This window comes from Gasterosteus aculeatus, chromosome 21, assembly GCF_964276395.1.
Source record: "Gasterosteus aculeatus chromosome 21, fGasAcu3.hap1.1, whole genome shotgun sequence".
Taxonomy (NCBI): domain Eukaryota; kingdom Metazoa; phylum Chordata; class Actinopteri; order Perciformes; family Gasterosteidae; genus Gasterosteus; species Gasterosteus aculeatus.
This window is the reverse complement of record NC_135708.1, coordinates 769,612-787,576: the sequence shown is the minus strand read 5'-3', so window position 1 is coordinate 787,576 and position 17,965 is coordinate 769,612. Positions and strand designations below refer to the sequence as shown.

Genomic DNA, 17,965 nt, shown 5'->3' with positions numbered 1-17,965 from the left:
GGACATGGTCAAACCCTACATCCCAACCCGCACTCTCCGCTCTGCATCTGCAAAACTACTCGTCCCTCCCTCACTGAGAGCAAAACACTCGACAAGGTCTCGACTCTTCGCTGTCCTTGCGCCGAAATGGTGGAACGAGCTCTCTGAAGACACCAGGACCGCAGAGAGCCTTCACATCTTCCGCCGCAAACTAAAGACACACCTCTTCAGACTCTACCTCGACTTAAGACTAACAAATTGTAGCACTTAATTTGTACTTGTAACGTCACTCATCTATAGCAAATTGTAAATTGGCTTATTTGAGGAAATTGCACTTTCTTGTTTCTTGTTCTCCTGAGTTTGTACCCTATGGTTGAATGCACTTATTGTACGTCGCTTTGGATAAAAGCGTCAGCTAAACGACATGTAATGTAATGTAATGAAGAAGAAGCAGTAAGTATAAAAGATGGCAGCATATTTAAGTTCTGATGTATGAATTAACTCTCTCTGTACTTACAGAACTTTGTTGGAGGCTTTGACCACTGGCAGCAGCCTCAGAAGAGCCTCCTCTGAAGCAGAGTATTTCTTCAGGTCAAACACCTCCAGATCTTCTTCGGATGACAGTAAGATGAAGACCACAGCGGACCACTGAGCAGGAGACAGTTCTTCTGGGGAGAGACGTCCTGATCTAAGGGACCGTTGGATCTCCTCCACTAGAGAAATATCATTCAGTTCATTCAGACAGTGGAACAGATTGATGCTTTTCTCTGGAGACACATTCTCACTGATCGTCTTCTTGATGTACTGGACTGTCTCCTGATTGGTCTGTGAGCGACTTCCTGTCTGTGTCAGCAGATCTCGTAGGAGAGTCTGATTGGTCTCCAGGGAAAGACCCAGGAGGAAGCGGAGGAACAAGTCCAGGTGTCCATTAGGACTCTGTAAGGCCTTGTCCACAGCACTTTGGTAGAGACGCATTGGTTCAGGTTTGTCTCCAAAGACTTTAGACCACAGGGAGGTTGTTTGTTCTTCTGACAGCAGATTGACACCAGAGCTGAAGAAGGTCAGATGGACATGAAGAGCAGCCAGAAACTCCTGAACACTCAGATGGACGAAGCAGAACACCGTGTCCTGGTACAGTCCTCTCTCCTCTCTAAAGATCTGAGTGAACACTCCTGAGTACACTGAGGCTGCTCTGATGTCGATGCCACACTCTGTCAGGTCGGAATCATAGAAGATCAGGTTGCCTTTCTGCAGCTGATCAAAGGCCAGTTTTCCCAGAGACTCAATCATCTTCCTGCTCTCTGGACTCCAGTGTGGATCCGTCTCAGCTCCTCCATCGTACTTGACCTTCTTCACTTTCGACTGAACCACCAGGAAGTGAATGTACATCTCAGTCAGGGACTTGGGCAGCTCTCCTCCCTCTCTGGTCTTCAACACCTCCTCCAGAACTGTAGCAGTGATCCAGCAGAAGACTGGAATGTGGCACATGATGTGGAGGCTTCGTGAGGTCTTGATGTGAGAGATGATCTTGCTGGCCTGCTTCTTATCTGTGAACCTCTTCCTGAAGTACTCCTCCTTCTGGCGGTCAGTGAACCCTCTGACCTCTGTCACCATGCAAACGCACTCAGGAGGGATCTGATTGGCTGCTGCAGGTCGTGTGGTGATCCAGAGGCGAGCAGAGGGAAGCAGCTGCCCCCTGATGAGGTTTGTGAGGAGCACATCCACTGAGGCCAACTCTGTGACGTCAGTCAGGATCTCATTGTTGTGGAAGTCCAGAGGAAGTCGACACTCATCCAGACCGTCAAAGATGAACACAACCTGGAACTCTTCAAACCTGCAGATCCCTGCTGCTCTGGTTTCACTGAAGAAGTGATGAACAAGTCCCACCAAGCTGTACTTCTTCTCTCTCAGCAGATTTAGCTCTCTGAAGGTGAATGGAAATGTGAACTGTATGTCCTGGTGGTCTTTGTCTTCAGCCCAGTCCAGAGTGAACTTCTGTGTTAAGACTGTCTTCCCAATGCCAGCCACTCCTTTAGTCATCACTGTTCTGATTGGTTCCTCTCCTCCAGCTGAGGCTTTGAGGAGGTCTTCTTGTCTGATAGTTGTTTCCGGTCTGGCTGGTTTCCTGGATGCTGTTTCAATCTGTCTGACCTCATGTTCTTCATTGACCTCTGCAGTCCCTCCCTCTGTGATGTAGAGCTCTGTGTAGATCTCATTCAGAAGGGTTGTGTTTCCTGCTTTAGCGATCCCCTCAAACACACACTGGAACTTTTTCTTCAGGTCGGATTTGAGTTCACGCTGACAAACTGCAGCAAGAAGTCCTGAATGAAGACAACAATGAAGATCCATGAGTCAAAGAATAGATTTAAACATGTCCTTTCTTCAGAGAATGACTATGAATATATTCTGTCCATCTCTGGAGACATTAGTGAAGGTCTCTGGCGTCGTCGTGGCGCAGTGGTTAGAGAAGGTGTGCTGGGAAGCACAAGGTTGGTGGTTCGAGTCCAAAGCTGCCACATGTCGAAGGGTCTCTGAGCAAGACACCTAACCCCTAATTGCTCCCCGGGCAAAAATATGAAAAAAGCCATGGGTTTAAAGTGTAATGTAAGTCGCTTTGGATAAAAGCGTCTGCTAAATGACTTGTAATGTAATGTAATGTCTCATTTATCAGCATGGTAAGTCTGTAGAGAAATCCTCTTACTGCTCTGCAGACGCTCAGCCAGCTCCTCCTGCTTCATTCTCCTCAGGAAGTGCACTGAGATCTTCACAAAGGCCTCTCTGCTCCTCCTCTGCTCTTCATCCAGCTCCTCCTCATCCTCTTTCTCTAAGCATTCTGGGTAATCTGAACTCACTAGCTTCTGGATCTTCTTCAGCTCGTTCTTCACAAAAGTGAGGATGTTCTCCTCCAGCAGCTGGAACAGAACATTCTATGAATGACACCAACTAGAACATGGAAGCCACCATCAGGTCCATGTTGGACAGACGGACAATCCACTGGTCTACAAAGTGCAGTATGGAGATGATGGTGAACTGAGAGATGTTAAAGTAGTTGTACATGTACACACCATGAAGATAGAGTCCAGGTGTTTTTGATGCTGCTGGGCAGACGGACCTGTGGGAACCTCTGAGCTCTCCTGGTCCTCTCTGTGGAGGAACATGAACCATCAGCTCACATGGTGTTTGGACCATCAACACCAATACAACATTAGGTAAAGATATTGGCTTCTGTCATGATTGATCATGATGAAAACCAGATGCTGAAGACTGTCGATGATGACGGACAGTTTATTAGTTGAGTGACAGTTAGTCATCAGTTTCATCTGCTTTTAGTTCTTACTGTGGGTCATAAAAACAACTTGCTCATGAACAAAACAGCTTCAAAACAAAGGACTTCTGTTCATGGCCTTAGTTCATATCTTATTCAGTACGAAAGTTCCGGATCCACGTTTTGTACTTTATGTCAATTAATAATGATTTGCACCGGCCACTGAGGAGGATCTTGTGTGTGCTGCCCTCAGCTTCACCTGGGTTCTTATCTCAACCTGCTTTGCAGCTTCTCGTAACTGGCACGGCGAATGTCCTTCACATGTGTATAAAAACTCAGCGTTTTCACTGCTCGGAGACGTCATTACGCCGAGCGCTGAGATACGTGCTGGTGTGTTGGACCTCCTGCTTGCAAGCAATAGTTAGAGCCAGATGTCTGCAGAGAATTGCTCATGTAATATTTTTCTCTTCAAAATAAATGTTAACTTTTTGACTTTAATTGATCAACGTGCTGCGATTCTTCTCATCAACCAACTCGGGGGGATCGGAGATCGTGACAATCTGTTTAAGAACTTACTCTGGGTCATAAGAACGGCGTCCATCTTTGAAGTCAATCCGATGATCCATGGACCGGTTACTCTTCATAGAGACACAGCTGGGTCCAGGTCCAGGTCCAGGTCTGTGATGAGTCCTGGGTCACACATAAAGAGTCTGTCCAACAGAAAGTCTGATAGAAACATCTGGGCTCCTTCTCAATATGCGGCCTGTTCTCGGGGAGTCTTCTTGAAATGACCCGCTGGTATTCAAGTTATACATGAGATGAAACTATACTATAATTCAGCTTATACACATACAGTATATATGTATATATACACATGAGATATAGACTATAACTAGGCTGCGTGTTCATAACGTTTAATCTGTTGTCAGACTGATGTTCGTTCACCAGTAACGTTTCGTCTCTTTGAGATCAGAGTTTAGATTCATATCTGTTTAAATTAAACTTTAACATCTTGTCTGTATGCAGCTTGTTATTGTCTATTATTGTGCATTCAAAGGGCCTCTGAGCTGTAATAATAATAAACGCATTTTTTCCAAATATGAATTATTGAGTATTTCTCCGTAAGATCTTTCACGTGTGGTCATCTACATGCAATGAAGTGAAAATGTTTCTAGTTGTTTCCTTGTTTGAGCGTGTAAGTGTTCCCCTGAGGTTAATCACTAATGATGTCCCCCATCTTACTGCAGCCTCATTGATCACTGTATCATAGACATTAAATACTATGAGGTTAATCACTATTGATGTGGACACACAGATGAGGTTCAGCTACAATTTAAATAAAACTTACATTCATTTACAGTTGTGTGTTTGTGCATTTAACTGGACGAGGACACTGATTATCACCCTCTTCATGTTTGAACTGTAGGTTATATTAACTAAAAGAACATTAATTGATTCATTGTTGTTGCTCAAACCGTCTCTGTACTTTATGAAACATTTATAAAGCTGATGCAGTGTGATGTGATACATCATCCCCCAATTAAATGTTCACCTCAGTAACGTTTTGATGGGTTTCTTCCATCCAATAATATATTAGATCTACACCTGTCAGTGTGATCCAGTAACGTTCAGCAGCACCACAAACTGCAGCTGCTCCTCTTCATCATTAGGAAGATGTTCGATTGGACATATATATATATATATATATATATATATATATATATACACACACACACAATCAGACATACAATTAGCTAAAATATCTCAGTTATCAGATCAGAGTTGCTGTCCAATCAATAAACAACTCAGCTGCTGTTCCACATGTGGAAATGAACGTTCTCTTGTACCTGTGAGTCCGTTCTCTCCGTCTCAGGTATTGAGGAAGGACCCTCATCATCAGCCTGAGACCCTCACCTTGCATCAACAGAGGGACCAACATCTTTGAAGTTTAGAGGACGATCCATAGACCGGTTACTCTTCATGGACACACAGCTGGGTCCAGGTCCAGGTCCTGGTCTCTGATGGGTCCTGGTCACACACGTAGAAGCAGAGTCAGTGAGTCAGAGACGTTGGGACATGGAGACGAGTGGAGGACAGTTGGAGATGGTCCTCTCACCTCTGAGCTTTGGTCTGGCTGTCATGTTCCCCACACAGAGGGGCTTCAGAGGGAGGGACTCCGTCCTCTGGGTCCTCAGCCTGATTCATAGCAGAGTCCACACCTTCACACCTTCACACCAACCTGCTGGCAGAGCTCACACGTTATTATCTTCATCAGGACAGACACACAGAGCTCATTCACCTCAACACTAAAACTCTTATGGGACACTTTGTGTTGTTGTCTTGAGACAACGTGTCAAGAGACGTCATTTTAAATTCTCATCCTATAAATGTTGTGTTTCTTTTAAGCTCTTTCCTTTGGCAGGAGGCAGCGGTCCATCAGGACGTTATTTATGTAAAATCACTATATAGGCTACTAAAACTCAACATGCAGGATGACAACATGAGATATGTATAGTTTTATAATATCAATATTATAAGTAAGTATAGGTGGAAGGGAACCAAAAGTGTGGCGCAAAGATCAGTCCTGTAAAACCAAACAAAAGGTTGTTTATACTCAAACCATACAACATATTTTATATTAGTAATATTTCTATTATAGACCTTGTATATATATTTTTATATATATATATATATATATATATATATATATATATATATATATATATATATATATATATATATATATATACGGTATATATATATATATATATACGGTCACACAGAGTTCAACAACGTCTCACTGAGCAGCTATTAAACCAGGAAGTGTGAATGTGTGAATATATTTCCAACTTTAGCGAAGTGTAAACGTCGTACGTTCGATACCCGCTCACTCCTCTCTCATAACAAACAGGGACGTCCGACTTTTAGCGGAGTCTAAATTATCTTCCGTATTTCCGAGTCCGAAATAAATCGAACTTCTAGGGAGATAAAATACGTTCCGGGTGGTATTTATTACGTAGTTATCGTGATTAGTAACGATTGAAAAGTTCTTCTCTCTTTATTGAACCAGTATTGGCAATTTCTCAACGAGGAGAGACGCTGCAGAATCGGCGGCGGCTTTGCGCATGCGCGCGTTGATTTCAGCCTGCACGTGACGTGTGTCTCCTCTGACTGCAGCTGGACTGCTGCGAGCCGCCAGCTTCCTGCTTCAGTGACGTCACGCCACGTCAGACACCACAGAAGTCTCCAATAAAACCAGATAAGGTCGCTGGTCGCTTTTGACCAGAAGTCGCCAAGAGGGTTTATAAAGTCAATGTACCAAACAACGAAGGAGCCTGCGCATGCGCACATCTCAAGTCATCATTTAGACTTTCTAACTCTTTTTTTGTGGCGGAAACGGACTTCCATAAAAATCACCGTAACTAGCAGAAAGAAACCTGTCAGCGGACCTGACAAGCGCCGCTTCAAGCCTTTGCGCATTAACTCTGCGCAGACATGATCCCCTTGAGTATCGCGACGTGCTAGTTTAGCCGCTACAACAACAACTAGCCAGTAACCGCAGATTCCATTTCAACAATAAAGATACAAACTTCTCAGTAGTAAATGAATTCACGTTTCAACTGCTCTATGCTGTGTTTACTCAGGTCGGTGATGTTTTAACGTGTGTAGTGGAATAAATAAAACATATTCCGGTGGTGGCTGTGTGGCAACGAACAACACTCTGAACGGCGGCCGCCATTTTGTTATGCGCACACGCCGTCTGCGCATACATGCCCCTTCCCACGTGATCCCGTTTTTCCTTCAGCAGGAAAAGTTGAAGGCAAAAATGCCACCTGAGAAAAAGATGAAACCTCTCGCTGACCAGAAGACTATTGCATCTGTATGTTCTGCTCCATGTGCCTCTGCACCCTCCCTGACTTTGATCCGCCTCCCGACAGTTCTGCTTAGTATTAAAATATAAACACGCACACTTAAGCCTAGTTTATGCTTCTGCGTTTCAGTTTGTTGTCTGTTCAAGTTTAGACTTCTGGAGAAAGACAAACTTCCTTTTACCTTTTTAAACTCTGTTAAAATGCTCATCCTATAAATGTTGTGTTTTACAAGATGAATGTTATCACTCTTCTTCCAGCAGGTGGAACTGTGCTGTTTCTCCTCGTCAGAGTCCAGAAGTCAGTAAAACACAGACCAGTAAGGTGACCTGTAGCTGTCCTGATGGAAACACTGTGGTTACCATGGTAACATGGGGAAGCTTTCTCCTGATGGGATGCTTCACTTCACCATGTGATCAGTTAGTAAAAGGTCGACTACAACCTGCTGATCAATGAGAGAAAAACTGAAGACTAAAGAAAACAAACACAGTCAAACACTAAAAAGTGACTAAATATGTTTAAAGCAGCTGAAGAAATGAACATGAAGCTTTGTGGACTTAAAGGACTGAAGCAGCAGGTGAGACAAACAGAGCGTCTCTCAGGTGTGTTTCAGGAACAAAGGCCCAGGTGAGCTCTGTGGTCCCTGCTGGGTCCTAGTGCCCCTCCGTCTGCTACCTTCCCCTCCTCGTCAGTAACAGTCCTCACAGACCCCAGATCAGACTGAGCTCCTCTTCTTCATCACAGCGTCATCATTCAGACTAACAGCAGCTTCTCTCTGCCTGCTCACACAGGCGCCATCTTGTTTCCCAGCTTTAAACAATCACACCTTCACAACCATCAATGATGTCATTCAACCAATCACAGCTGCACTTACTGAGCTCGTAGACATGAACTTCCTCAGTGAGCAGCTCTCTTCTGTCCTCAGCAGGTCCGTGTAGAAAAGGAGCTCCGTGCTTCACTTCAGCTTCCATCAGACGGAGTGAAGTGACGCAGCTTGCTGTCCTTCATCAGAGAGGGTGTGTCCTCACGTCACCATCAAAGTATGCAGTCTGACTGGTTGACTGAGTCTCAGTCTGAGCTGTTAACAGGGTCAAAGGTCCTCGTGAACAGAATCCTCCTCACGGCTCAACAAGAGTCTTTCAGGATAAAAACCAGCATCTGTGGAACGATCCTTCCACCTTGTAAAGAGTTGCTATGACAACAGACTGGATGCTGTTGTTGGACCAGATGGTTCAGAGGACCCGTGCACGCCCCTCTTTGTCACCTGGTCTTCTTCTACATGTAGACTAGTAGGGAACACGTGATGAAGCAGAGACCTTTGTAACAAATGTAGTGAAGAGTTTATATTGAATAAAAACATCCACTAAGACAACAGAGTCTGAGCTGAGAGTGTTTTTATTCTTCACTCCACTTTGATGATCAGGTTGAACCTGTTGGGGCGGAACAACTTCCCCACGTATCAGTCTGAAGCTGCCTGCCAAATCACAAAGGACATGTTGTTACGTGCAGTGTTCTACTTCCTCATCACATGGCACCTTGAACCCTCTGGCTCATATACCTGCTGTGCAAAGGATTGTGGGTAAGAACAGCCAGTAAAGCAGCCTGCTTGCACACAGTAAGATGTGACTGAATGTAGAACACAAACTGTAATTCCTCCAGCTTCTGTCATTGATCATCATGAAAACCAGATGCTGAAGACTGTCGATGGACAGTTTATTAGTTGAGTGACAGTTAGTCATCAGTTTCATCTGGTTTTACTTCTTACTGTGGGTCAGAAAAACAACGTCTGCCGACCTCTGCATCGGAAATACAAATTGTAATGAAAGTACTGCAAAGCTCTTCAGACGGTCCTCTGACCTGTAGAAGTCTCCTTAGATCTTCTGAAACTAGACGTTGGACCTTTCACAGAGCTGCTGGCAGTGACGTGCGGTGAGGTTGGTGGCTGGAGGCTCTGACTCTTTCAAAGTCACATTCACAAACATATGAATTCAACAAAGTAGCATAAATTCACCATCAACTCCATTACATCACATGTCAATTAGCTGACGCTAATAAGCCGCTTTACAACTTGCTGTAGATAAGAACCATTATAAGTCCAATGCAAGTGCTACAGTTAGTGTGTTAGTGGAGGTAGAGTCTGAAGAGGTGTGTCTTTAGTCTGAAGATGTGAAGGCTCTCTGTGGTCCTGGTGTCTTCAGAGACCTCCTTCCACCATTTAGGAGCAGGACAGCAAAGAGCGGAGATGCTCTCAGTGAGGAGGAACAAGCAGTTTATCACATGCAGAGCGGAGAGTGCGGGTCGGGGTGTCGGGTTGGACCAGGTCCTGGATGTAAGCTGGACCCCATCCATTCACAGCACGGTACCTGAGCACCATGTTTAGAGGACTTAGGAAGGTTAAAGAGCAGTGGAGCTGCTGCATTGTGGATGAGCTGCAGAGGTGGAATGGTGGTAGCAGGAGACCTGCAGAAGAGAGTTACAGTAGTCAGACTGACGACGCTTCATGAATTAGACCAATGAATAAAATGCATTTAGTGTCCACCAGGATACAGCCCTGATTCTGACACTATGTGATCAATAAAGACATGAGAATAGTGTGACACCGCTGTCATGTTGACACTAATCAATAGAATAACACCAATGCACAGCTATGATCGTGTTCAATTCAATGATGAAAACCTGAGTGACATTGAACGCACCATCCAGTGTGATACCTCATTGCACCACGATGCTCCTCTTAATGTAGTGATGAAATGGTGATCCAGAGGTTCTACAGAGGTCTTCACCTCCTTCAGAGACTCATTTATTACATGTAGTAATAAAAACATCTGATCTTTTTATGGAGGTAAAAAGAAGCAGAGTTGTTGTTTGACACTAAACTCAAATCTCACTTTTAAACCTTCAAACGAGCTCAGAGAGGATTTCCTCCTCCGGTTCCCCAGAGTCTCTGTTTATAGATGAAGTATGCTGATGTCCTCCTGTCTTGAAAATGAGTAGAATAAGTATGGTGGCTTGATGGGGAATGGGCGGATGCGCGTCCACAATATTCACATAATTAGTAACATGTGTTATCAGAAACAAACAAATGTCTGTGACCTTTTAATGCAAAGGGGATGTTGGGCCTCCACCCTGCTAATGAACCTCACCACGTGTTTCTTCACTGAGGACAAAGGAAGAACACAAACATATAGGGGTCCCCCGTGGCCTGATGCCAGGGGCTGATAACAGGACCCCTGCAGCTCTCCAGACCCCCTTGGCCATAAAAAGAGGACGTACCAAAGAACACCGAGCGCTCCCATTGGCCGAGGACAGTGACATTTATTTATGGACCTCAAGTTCATAAGAAGAGATCGCGCCAAAGGATCGATCTCTTTCGCCTGACTTCCCGTTAGTGACAGATCGAGACAACACAACGTTGTTTGGTTTCTTTTCTTTCCCTCCAATTCCCAAGTTTCAGTCTTAATCTCGCTGGACGAACTCAAGACTCGCGCTCCACTACGTCCCGCTTCCTTTTCCCTTTTGATTTCATTCCTGTTGACTCCAGAGGACCGGAGAGACAGCTGCTCTCTGACCCCCCGCCGCCTCTGTTCCCAACGACAAGTTCGGACCCCACGGCCGAAATCGCCTTCATCCACTGAGTTTCCCAACGCGGAGCTCAACTGTCCTCAGTCAGCTGGAAGCTGATGACCAACGCCCATCAAACAGTAACACTGGTTTTCTGGGCAGACTAATTTAGCGTGTTGATATGAACTTGATGTTTATTTGATTTGTTCAGTCATAACGTGGTACGATAGAGTCCGGATCAACGAATCCGCTACCTTTGATTTATGTTTGAATGTGTACCTGCAAATGTCGTAATGTCCCCTGTTGATCTGATGCTGTGATACGTTTGCTGTAAGAGAGTGAAAGCGCCGACTGTGTTACGCTGCTGAATGATGTCTCATGGTCAGAATAGTTCCTTATTTTCTTTTCTTTTCCCGGGTCTCCGCCGTGACATCTTCACTCTCAAGGAGTGAAGATCAATTATGAGACTTGATTTATAGTATTGGTTATTGGTCCCTGTTAGCTCAGGGTGGTGCCCCGTTATTTATTCATTCTGGAAGGATGCCCAGACATATAACTGTTATCAGAAAGTAGTTTACAATGGGGGGGTGAGAGTGTGGCAGAGCACCCCCCTACAGAAAATACACCACAACAGACGACAGGATGATTTCTATGACTGCCTGCGAAGACCGCGAGCAAATGGTGGCTAATAGAGGCCGTAAGAGCAGGAGAGAACAGCCGTACCCTCTTACAGACTGTGATGTCACGAGAGGCTCGGTCTTGGAAGGGAGCTACGTTCACCGGAGATGGCTGTAACTACTATGGCTCCACCTGCTGGTGGAGGTAGGAACTCCACCCCGAAACTCAGAGCATTCCCCTCACACCTGAAACCCATCAGGGTGTGACGACCTGGAGGCCTCCATGAGGGCGGAAGACACACCGCTGAGGGAGGAGAGACGAGCTGCAGATTGGGCCCGCGGCAGAAGAGCAGACCAAGACAGAAGGATTCCCGAATGCAGGAGAGACCGAGAGGACGGTGTTCTCTCTTTAAAGAAGTGGATTTCCGTTTCCCCTCCAAAGACAAGACATTAGTTAAGTTTTACCGGCGAAGATCAACCGAAGCCTGAGTTACTCCCTGTTTTGACTGTTTTCTGTTTAATCTGAAGGACGTAAATTAAAACCTTTGTTTGCATTTTTGAACTCTGTGCTCGCGCTATTTGAAAATGAAAATGTGGATCAAGTATATTCAAAAGTGACATAAAACAAAATAATAGGCATTCAGACATTTGTTATAAAAAACAACACAATTACACGTCAAAGAATAATGAAATCTTAAAGGTTTAAACATGAATCACCCATCAGCCAATGAGATTTAGCCTTTTTGGCCTTTGGGGTCTTAAAGGTTCTGCTATCTAGAGACCGACTAGTCTAAGACCTCGGACTGAATGAGGCCTGAAGGGGTGTTTTTATACAAAACCTCCACCCGATGGGTGTAGAAGGGTCTAAAACATTATACAGTGACACTTTTCACCAGGTCATACAAACGTGTGCCTTTGATCATTTGATCACTGATGATAATCTCGCCCTCGTCTGTCCATTATGTGCATTCAGCATGTTTCCTACTTTTTTTAGGCACGTGTCGGATGACATTACTCCAAATCACATCTCTTCTGAGCCCTTCATCAACATCTGTTGAGGCACAGCTGCTTTCATGGGGTGGTAGTGATGGAGACAATACGCCCTGTCGCACCACAGACAAGTGTCTCTGTAAAATACCACCATGTGTTTGGGCCTTTTCATACATGTCGGCGTCAGGTTGCTTCAATACATCGGTTCATTTTGCACAGCCGGTCTTATAGAGCTGCGCTGCTCATGTTGCTGCTGCTTCATCCATTCAATCTGCTGCAGGGGACCAGAGACATTATTTGAGCGTGCTCCATTTGACTTCCCCCGGTTGACGAGGTTAATTATAAAAGTAACGGTAATAAAAATCCCCCCGTCTGATTGAGCCTCTTTTCCTTCTTGTTGAGTCTGATCTTTTTATCGGCTACCAGTCTGATGAGATTCTTCTTCTTCTTTAAAAGCACAAACTGTTTGTCGGTCAACGGGATCTGACCTCTTAACACGTTGATCTCACACAGTGCATTAATCCAATGTCTGTTTGCATCAGCCACAATGACTCTCCTCACACGGGGAGAGGATTCATACATGGATTCTAACAGTCACATTCCTCCACATGCGTGACCACATTCTGTGTCTGAGCGACAAAATGAGATAGTTAGTGTTTAAACTAATAGTGCGGCTAACTTTACCCTGAATAAATACATTCTGCACTAAATACATACAGCTGAGATTTCTATGATGAACGTATTTGGTAAAAACATTGATAACTTCTATATCATTACTGCTGGCATTCATTAAATGGTCTCTGATGAGTCGGTTGTCTTTGTCCTGTGGTAGTAAAACATCATCACAGAGAGACTCTGGTAAGCCCTCTACAACGTATATAAAGGCTGCCAACATGAATAAATGTGCACCATGTTATCAAAACGCTGTGAAATATTCTTGATAAAGAGTCTTTGCTGGATTCGATGGTCCTCACTACCAAACTAAAGGGATGTTGTAGCCGCGCATCAAACCCTTGATCCCCATTAGTAGCCAGAGGGCAGCGTGGTGTAATCGGGCAACACCCGCCGCTTATTGTTCACCACTTGGACTTTCCTTTTTAAGACGGAACCTCTTCTTGTCCCGTTTGATGGTTTCAGACAGTCAACGTATGTGTGTTGTGATTGGCTACAGCAGATGGAACGAGACCAATCAGCGCGTGGGGCGGGACAACAGCCGCGTCACGGCCATTTAACGCGACGCCTTTGCATGTGACGCTGGTTTTACCTTGTAGCGTGTCGTGTGCGTAACATACAAACTGTGTGACGTCGTCTTCTTCGGCCCGGACACACACATCACATGTTTAGTTGGTCAGTCACCAAGATGTGGCCCGAGGGGGGGAACCCGATCGCCGGCCCCTGATGTAAAGACAACGCTGTCTGTGTCGCAGTACAACAGCCTCTCCTGCAGCTTATCTAGCAAGTCGTAAAGCATCAACCTGGCGTGGGCCGTTGTCATGGCTCCTGTGAAGACATTTACGTCTCTTACACCAGAGTTGCTGCTGTCTGCATGATGCCGCTGCACCAAAGCCGCCTCATCTGGGATCAAACAGAATTGTCTCACATCAAACTGGTCGTGAACATGAACTGTGATCAGCTCACATGTTACTCCTCATGCTAAACCGGCCCCACAGAGAGTTTGTTACAGCTCCTCATGGCTTTGTGGACACACATTTAGTCTGGGTTTAGCTGAATGTCCTCCTTTTATTTCTCCCCATCAGCCTGTGTTTTGACGTGGCCCCGATAGCCTGATGCCTCCTGCTTGCTTTTCATGAACGTCTTCACATGTCCACTAAACAATGTGCTTGTTTTGTTGGGAGAATGCCAGACTTCATGGGTGGACACAATCCGCTGACCCTTTTCCACAGACGTCTGTAGCTCCAGGGACCCGAACCCCAGACAGCTGCCTCTCTCTCTCACTGTGAACACACTCACAAGGTCGGTTCAAAGTGTCAGCACACAACCCGCACAGCGGGAACATGAGCTTTCCATGACATCTGTACGGCAAGACGGGGAGAAACAGCCCTCGGGGGGCACTGTGCACTTTATGAAGCCGTAGTAATTATCCATGGACTCAGAATCCCTGAGGATAATCTGGAGGTGGCCGACGGGATGCTGTTTGTTTCTCTGTACAGTTGGATACAGACTTGTAAAGTCCTAGTATCTGATTTTTTCATCATCGCAGACCTTGTGGTACAACTTCATAGCATCTGTACGCCGGCCAAAGAGCCTTTGTAGGATCCAGACGTTTGTGCTGTTTGTACGTGGCCATAAAGGCCTGTACAGAAGCGCTGGATGGTTCTGATGAGGCCCACTCACACTCCCACATCAGCACAACGTTCAAACCCTGTTGTTTCTGCAGGGCATCTGTTCTCTCCATCAGCGCCTTGTGTTGTTACCATACGGGACTTTGGTGACGGGGTTCATGTCGCTCTGTACGCGACATTTGACACATCCGGGAAAAAAACAACCGGCCGATTCATAACAAGCGAATTCTAACCGTCCACATAGAACGGAGCAGACTGGTGCTCCCCGTGGTTGAGTGCATGTCTGATGTCAATATTCTCCGTGTGGGACACGTATTCAGGCCACTGCATGGAAACATCACAATACGTCTTCTTGTGTCTTGTGGAGCCCCTCGTGTGTCAGAGCCACCGTGTCCCGCGGGAGGAACAAGGTTCTGAACACACCCAAACAGCTGGATGGCAAAGTGGTGAGAGGAACAGGGTGGAGCTGCGTGCGTTCTAGGAATGTTCCACCATGAATGGAGCACGCGCTCCACAACGCCTCCACATCATTGACACAGCAGGCTGAGCTCTGCCTGGAAATCACATTTCTCTCAAACTGTGCTGCACCACCTCATGAAGGAAGTTTGTTCAGTGTCACACGTCTCGTACCCGTAGTAAGACGGGTCGGGGTCTCTGCCAACGTAGTATTCATTCGCCCTCGTGTTGAACTTGTGTGGAAAATAACCTTTTTCCACATCCTCAAACCCCAACGCCGCGGGTGTTTGTGCCAAATGCAAAACCATATTTAGATTCACATCTGCGTTCACAGTCGCTGCGTTTCTGTGTGTTGGTTGTGTGTGTTGGACATTGTGTTGTATAACAGCTGTTTCCAGTGAGCCGGGTCTCATATGTCTGGTACCAATACTGACATACACATGTAGCCCAAACAATCCGGTCTTATTTCCAATCCTGTGCTGGTGCTCATTGTATAGATGGAGCCACACTGTCTGCAGGTGGGGTGTGTCGTGTGTTCTGAAGCCCTGCAGGCGTTTACGACCTGTCACATGGTGGAAGATGATGACCTTCAGCCCCAGATACCTTTCAAAAGCCGCCACATCGGCATATGTTCATTTAGAAGGAGCGTCCTTGTCTGGGCGGATGAAACGTGCTAAACACAGATTGTTATCCCTGTTGTTTGCTGCGTACAGAAGACAATATCTGATCATAGGGGATGTTTCCTAGTTTTAAACGGGCCCCACCGCCTCCGCTTCCATTTCCTGCCACGGAGACCACGATGTCCAGTTCATGGTCCGTTACAGAGTCATCGTCACTTTGCAGCACATAAACAGATCTACATGGTACGAGTCGTCTGCGTGGAGAACGGTTTGCACGTCGCTGGCCAACGACGCTCCATGTGACACAACATGGAGAACGCCGCCTTCATCAACACGGACTGACTTTGACGTTCCACCGCTCACTTTATTTCTCACCTCACTCGTCACTTTCTGTTGGCTGGTGTACTTTATCTTAAAGTTGAAATGTAACGTTTATTCCTTTATGTTTAAACTAACCCATCGCCTTATAGGCTGTACTTTATCCTCCAATGATGGAGCAGTTCTCCGCTGCGCGTCGGGCCTAACAACGCCCCCCAACTCTTACATTATTGGAGATAAAGTGCTGCTTTTATAATACGGTTACCAGCCACATTATGAGTAGTAAGTAAATAGCTGCTTTCAGCACTAAACAGTTGTAGCCAACAAACGTTGTGTGTCTCATTTCAGGAGTCTAGAGACAAAATAGTCCCCGTACGTGCAGGTAAACAGCATCGGGTGCTGCAGCGTCTCCTTCATTCACATCGCTCATGACGTCCACCTTCATTGTCCGGTTGTGGAAGCTCGCGTTGACCCAAACTGATCATTTGTGGGATTTCTGGTCTCTTCTCGGCGATCGCCACTGAGCTGAACACTGAAATGTCAACGAACGGCACAAAATCTGACCTGTTACTTTGTGTGCAGTGATACGGAACGCTCGGGTCAATGTGACCAGCAACTGTACATTATGGCTCAATAATGCACCGTGACTCACTCTCAACCAATCAGAGCGCTGCATTTCATCTACCCGTATTATAATATGCTACAAGCTGCTAGAGGTTTAGAGCTTAACAACAGGAATCCAAAGGGATGCATTTTACTTCAGGAGAACCTGAACGTGTTTCTATTTAGTCTCTAAAAAATGTCTTGTCTTCTATGAGGTCAAACACTACGTTGTGTTACCAGAACCTGCTGCAAACCCACAACTGGTCAATTACTATTTGTTCTGTCTGAGTCAATTGAAGGTATAAGGGCCCATTATAAATGCCTCTCATCCTCTCATCAGCAGATCTCATGTCATGGGAGGAATAGGTGCATGGGAGTCCTCACTGAATGATGTATGATCAGTGTGTACAAATACATGAAATGAGCATATTGGGTACAGTTATACAGTATATTCATTAGGTATTTATTCCTCAATGGAAACAGAACAAACTCCCAATACAACAGTAACAAGCAGCATGTTGATGTATAAGCTGAATATCAGTTAGCAGAGGAGCGTTGGGGACACAGGAAGTCACTGGTGACCTCTCTGTGACCTCTGGCTTGGGTTAGACCACTTCCTGTTCACCAAAGGAGACGGCGGTATGAGGATCATCAGACTGTGTGGTTAATGCTGCTAATCACCACTCTCATTCATTCACATTGATTTATTATTAACATTATTGTTTAATGTTTCTTTTGTAAAATGGGACATGAGGTGTTTCTCCTAAACAACCTCCATCAGTCCATGTATGAATGTGATGTGATTTCCTCTGAGCATAATACTAATAACTCTGTAGTACCTTGGATGAGCTCGTACATGTTGCAGTAGTTGGTGCCGTGGTCTTTAACGGCATACCAGGTCTCAGAGATGGACATGGCCTGCAGACAGTTACAGCTCTGTGTTAAATGAAAGAGAAAGAGACACTGTGCTTCTCCTGCAGCCACTCGGCTGGCTGCAGGAGAAGATCCTCTTCCTTACTCCCTTTCACAAAGACATTGCAGGTCTTTGGTCTCTTTGGCTGATGTTCCCGTTTATTACTCTTCACAAATGACAAAACAACTCGATGTGACTTGGCTTCCTGGTCTGGCTCGGTGTGTCTGCAGTAAAAACGCTGTGATCTCCCCGTCAGCCATGCATCATTACCTGAGTCAGCACTTTAGTTGGGAGTGAAAAGCTACGGAAAGGTGACAGCAGGAGAAGAAGTGACAGGAGGCCAGCCGGTAGTTGATGTGCTCCACGTAGCGTGTGAAGGGAGTGGTGTGTTTGGCTGCTATGAAGTGGACACAAGCAGACTGCAGCTGCACAGAGAACACGTACTAGTTAACTAAAAGTCACTTCACTCAC

The 17,965-nt window shown here is 45.6% G+C and overlaps 1 protein-coding gene and 1 long non-coding RNA gene across 2 annotated transcripts in view; one reads left to right on the top strand and one right to left on the bottom strand.

Annotated features, from left to right (window-relative positions):
* Positions 1-8,475, bottom strand: part of LOC144390265 (protein NLRC3-like) — a 138,286-nt gene extending 129,811 nt beyond the window's left edge. The window contains exon 1 of the mRNA XM_078096732.1: positions 7,988-8,475. Within this exon, the coding sequence (XP_077952858.1) occupies positions 7,988-8,084 (97 nt within the window). The 5' untranslated portion in view covers positions 8,085-8,475. The remainder of the gene's footprint in view (positions 1-7,987) is intronic.
* LOC144390396 (uncharacterized) overlaps positions 1-17,965 on the top strand; it is a 265,667-nt gene that overhangs the window by 92,358 nt on the left and 155,344 nt on the right. The window lies entirely within an intron of this gene.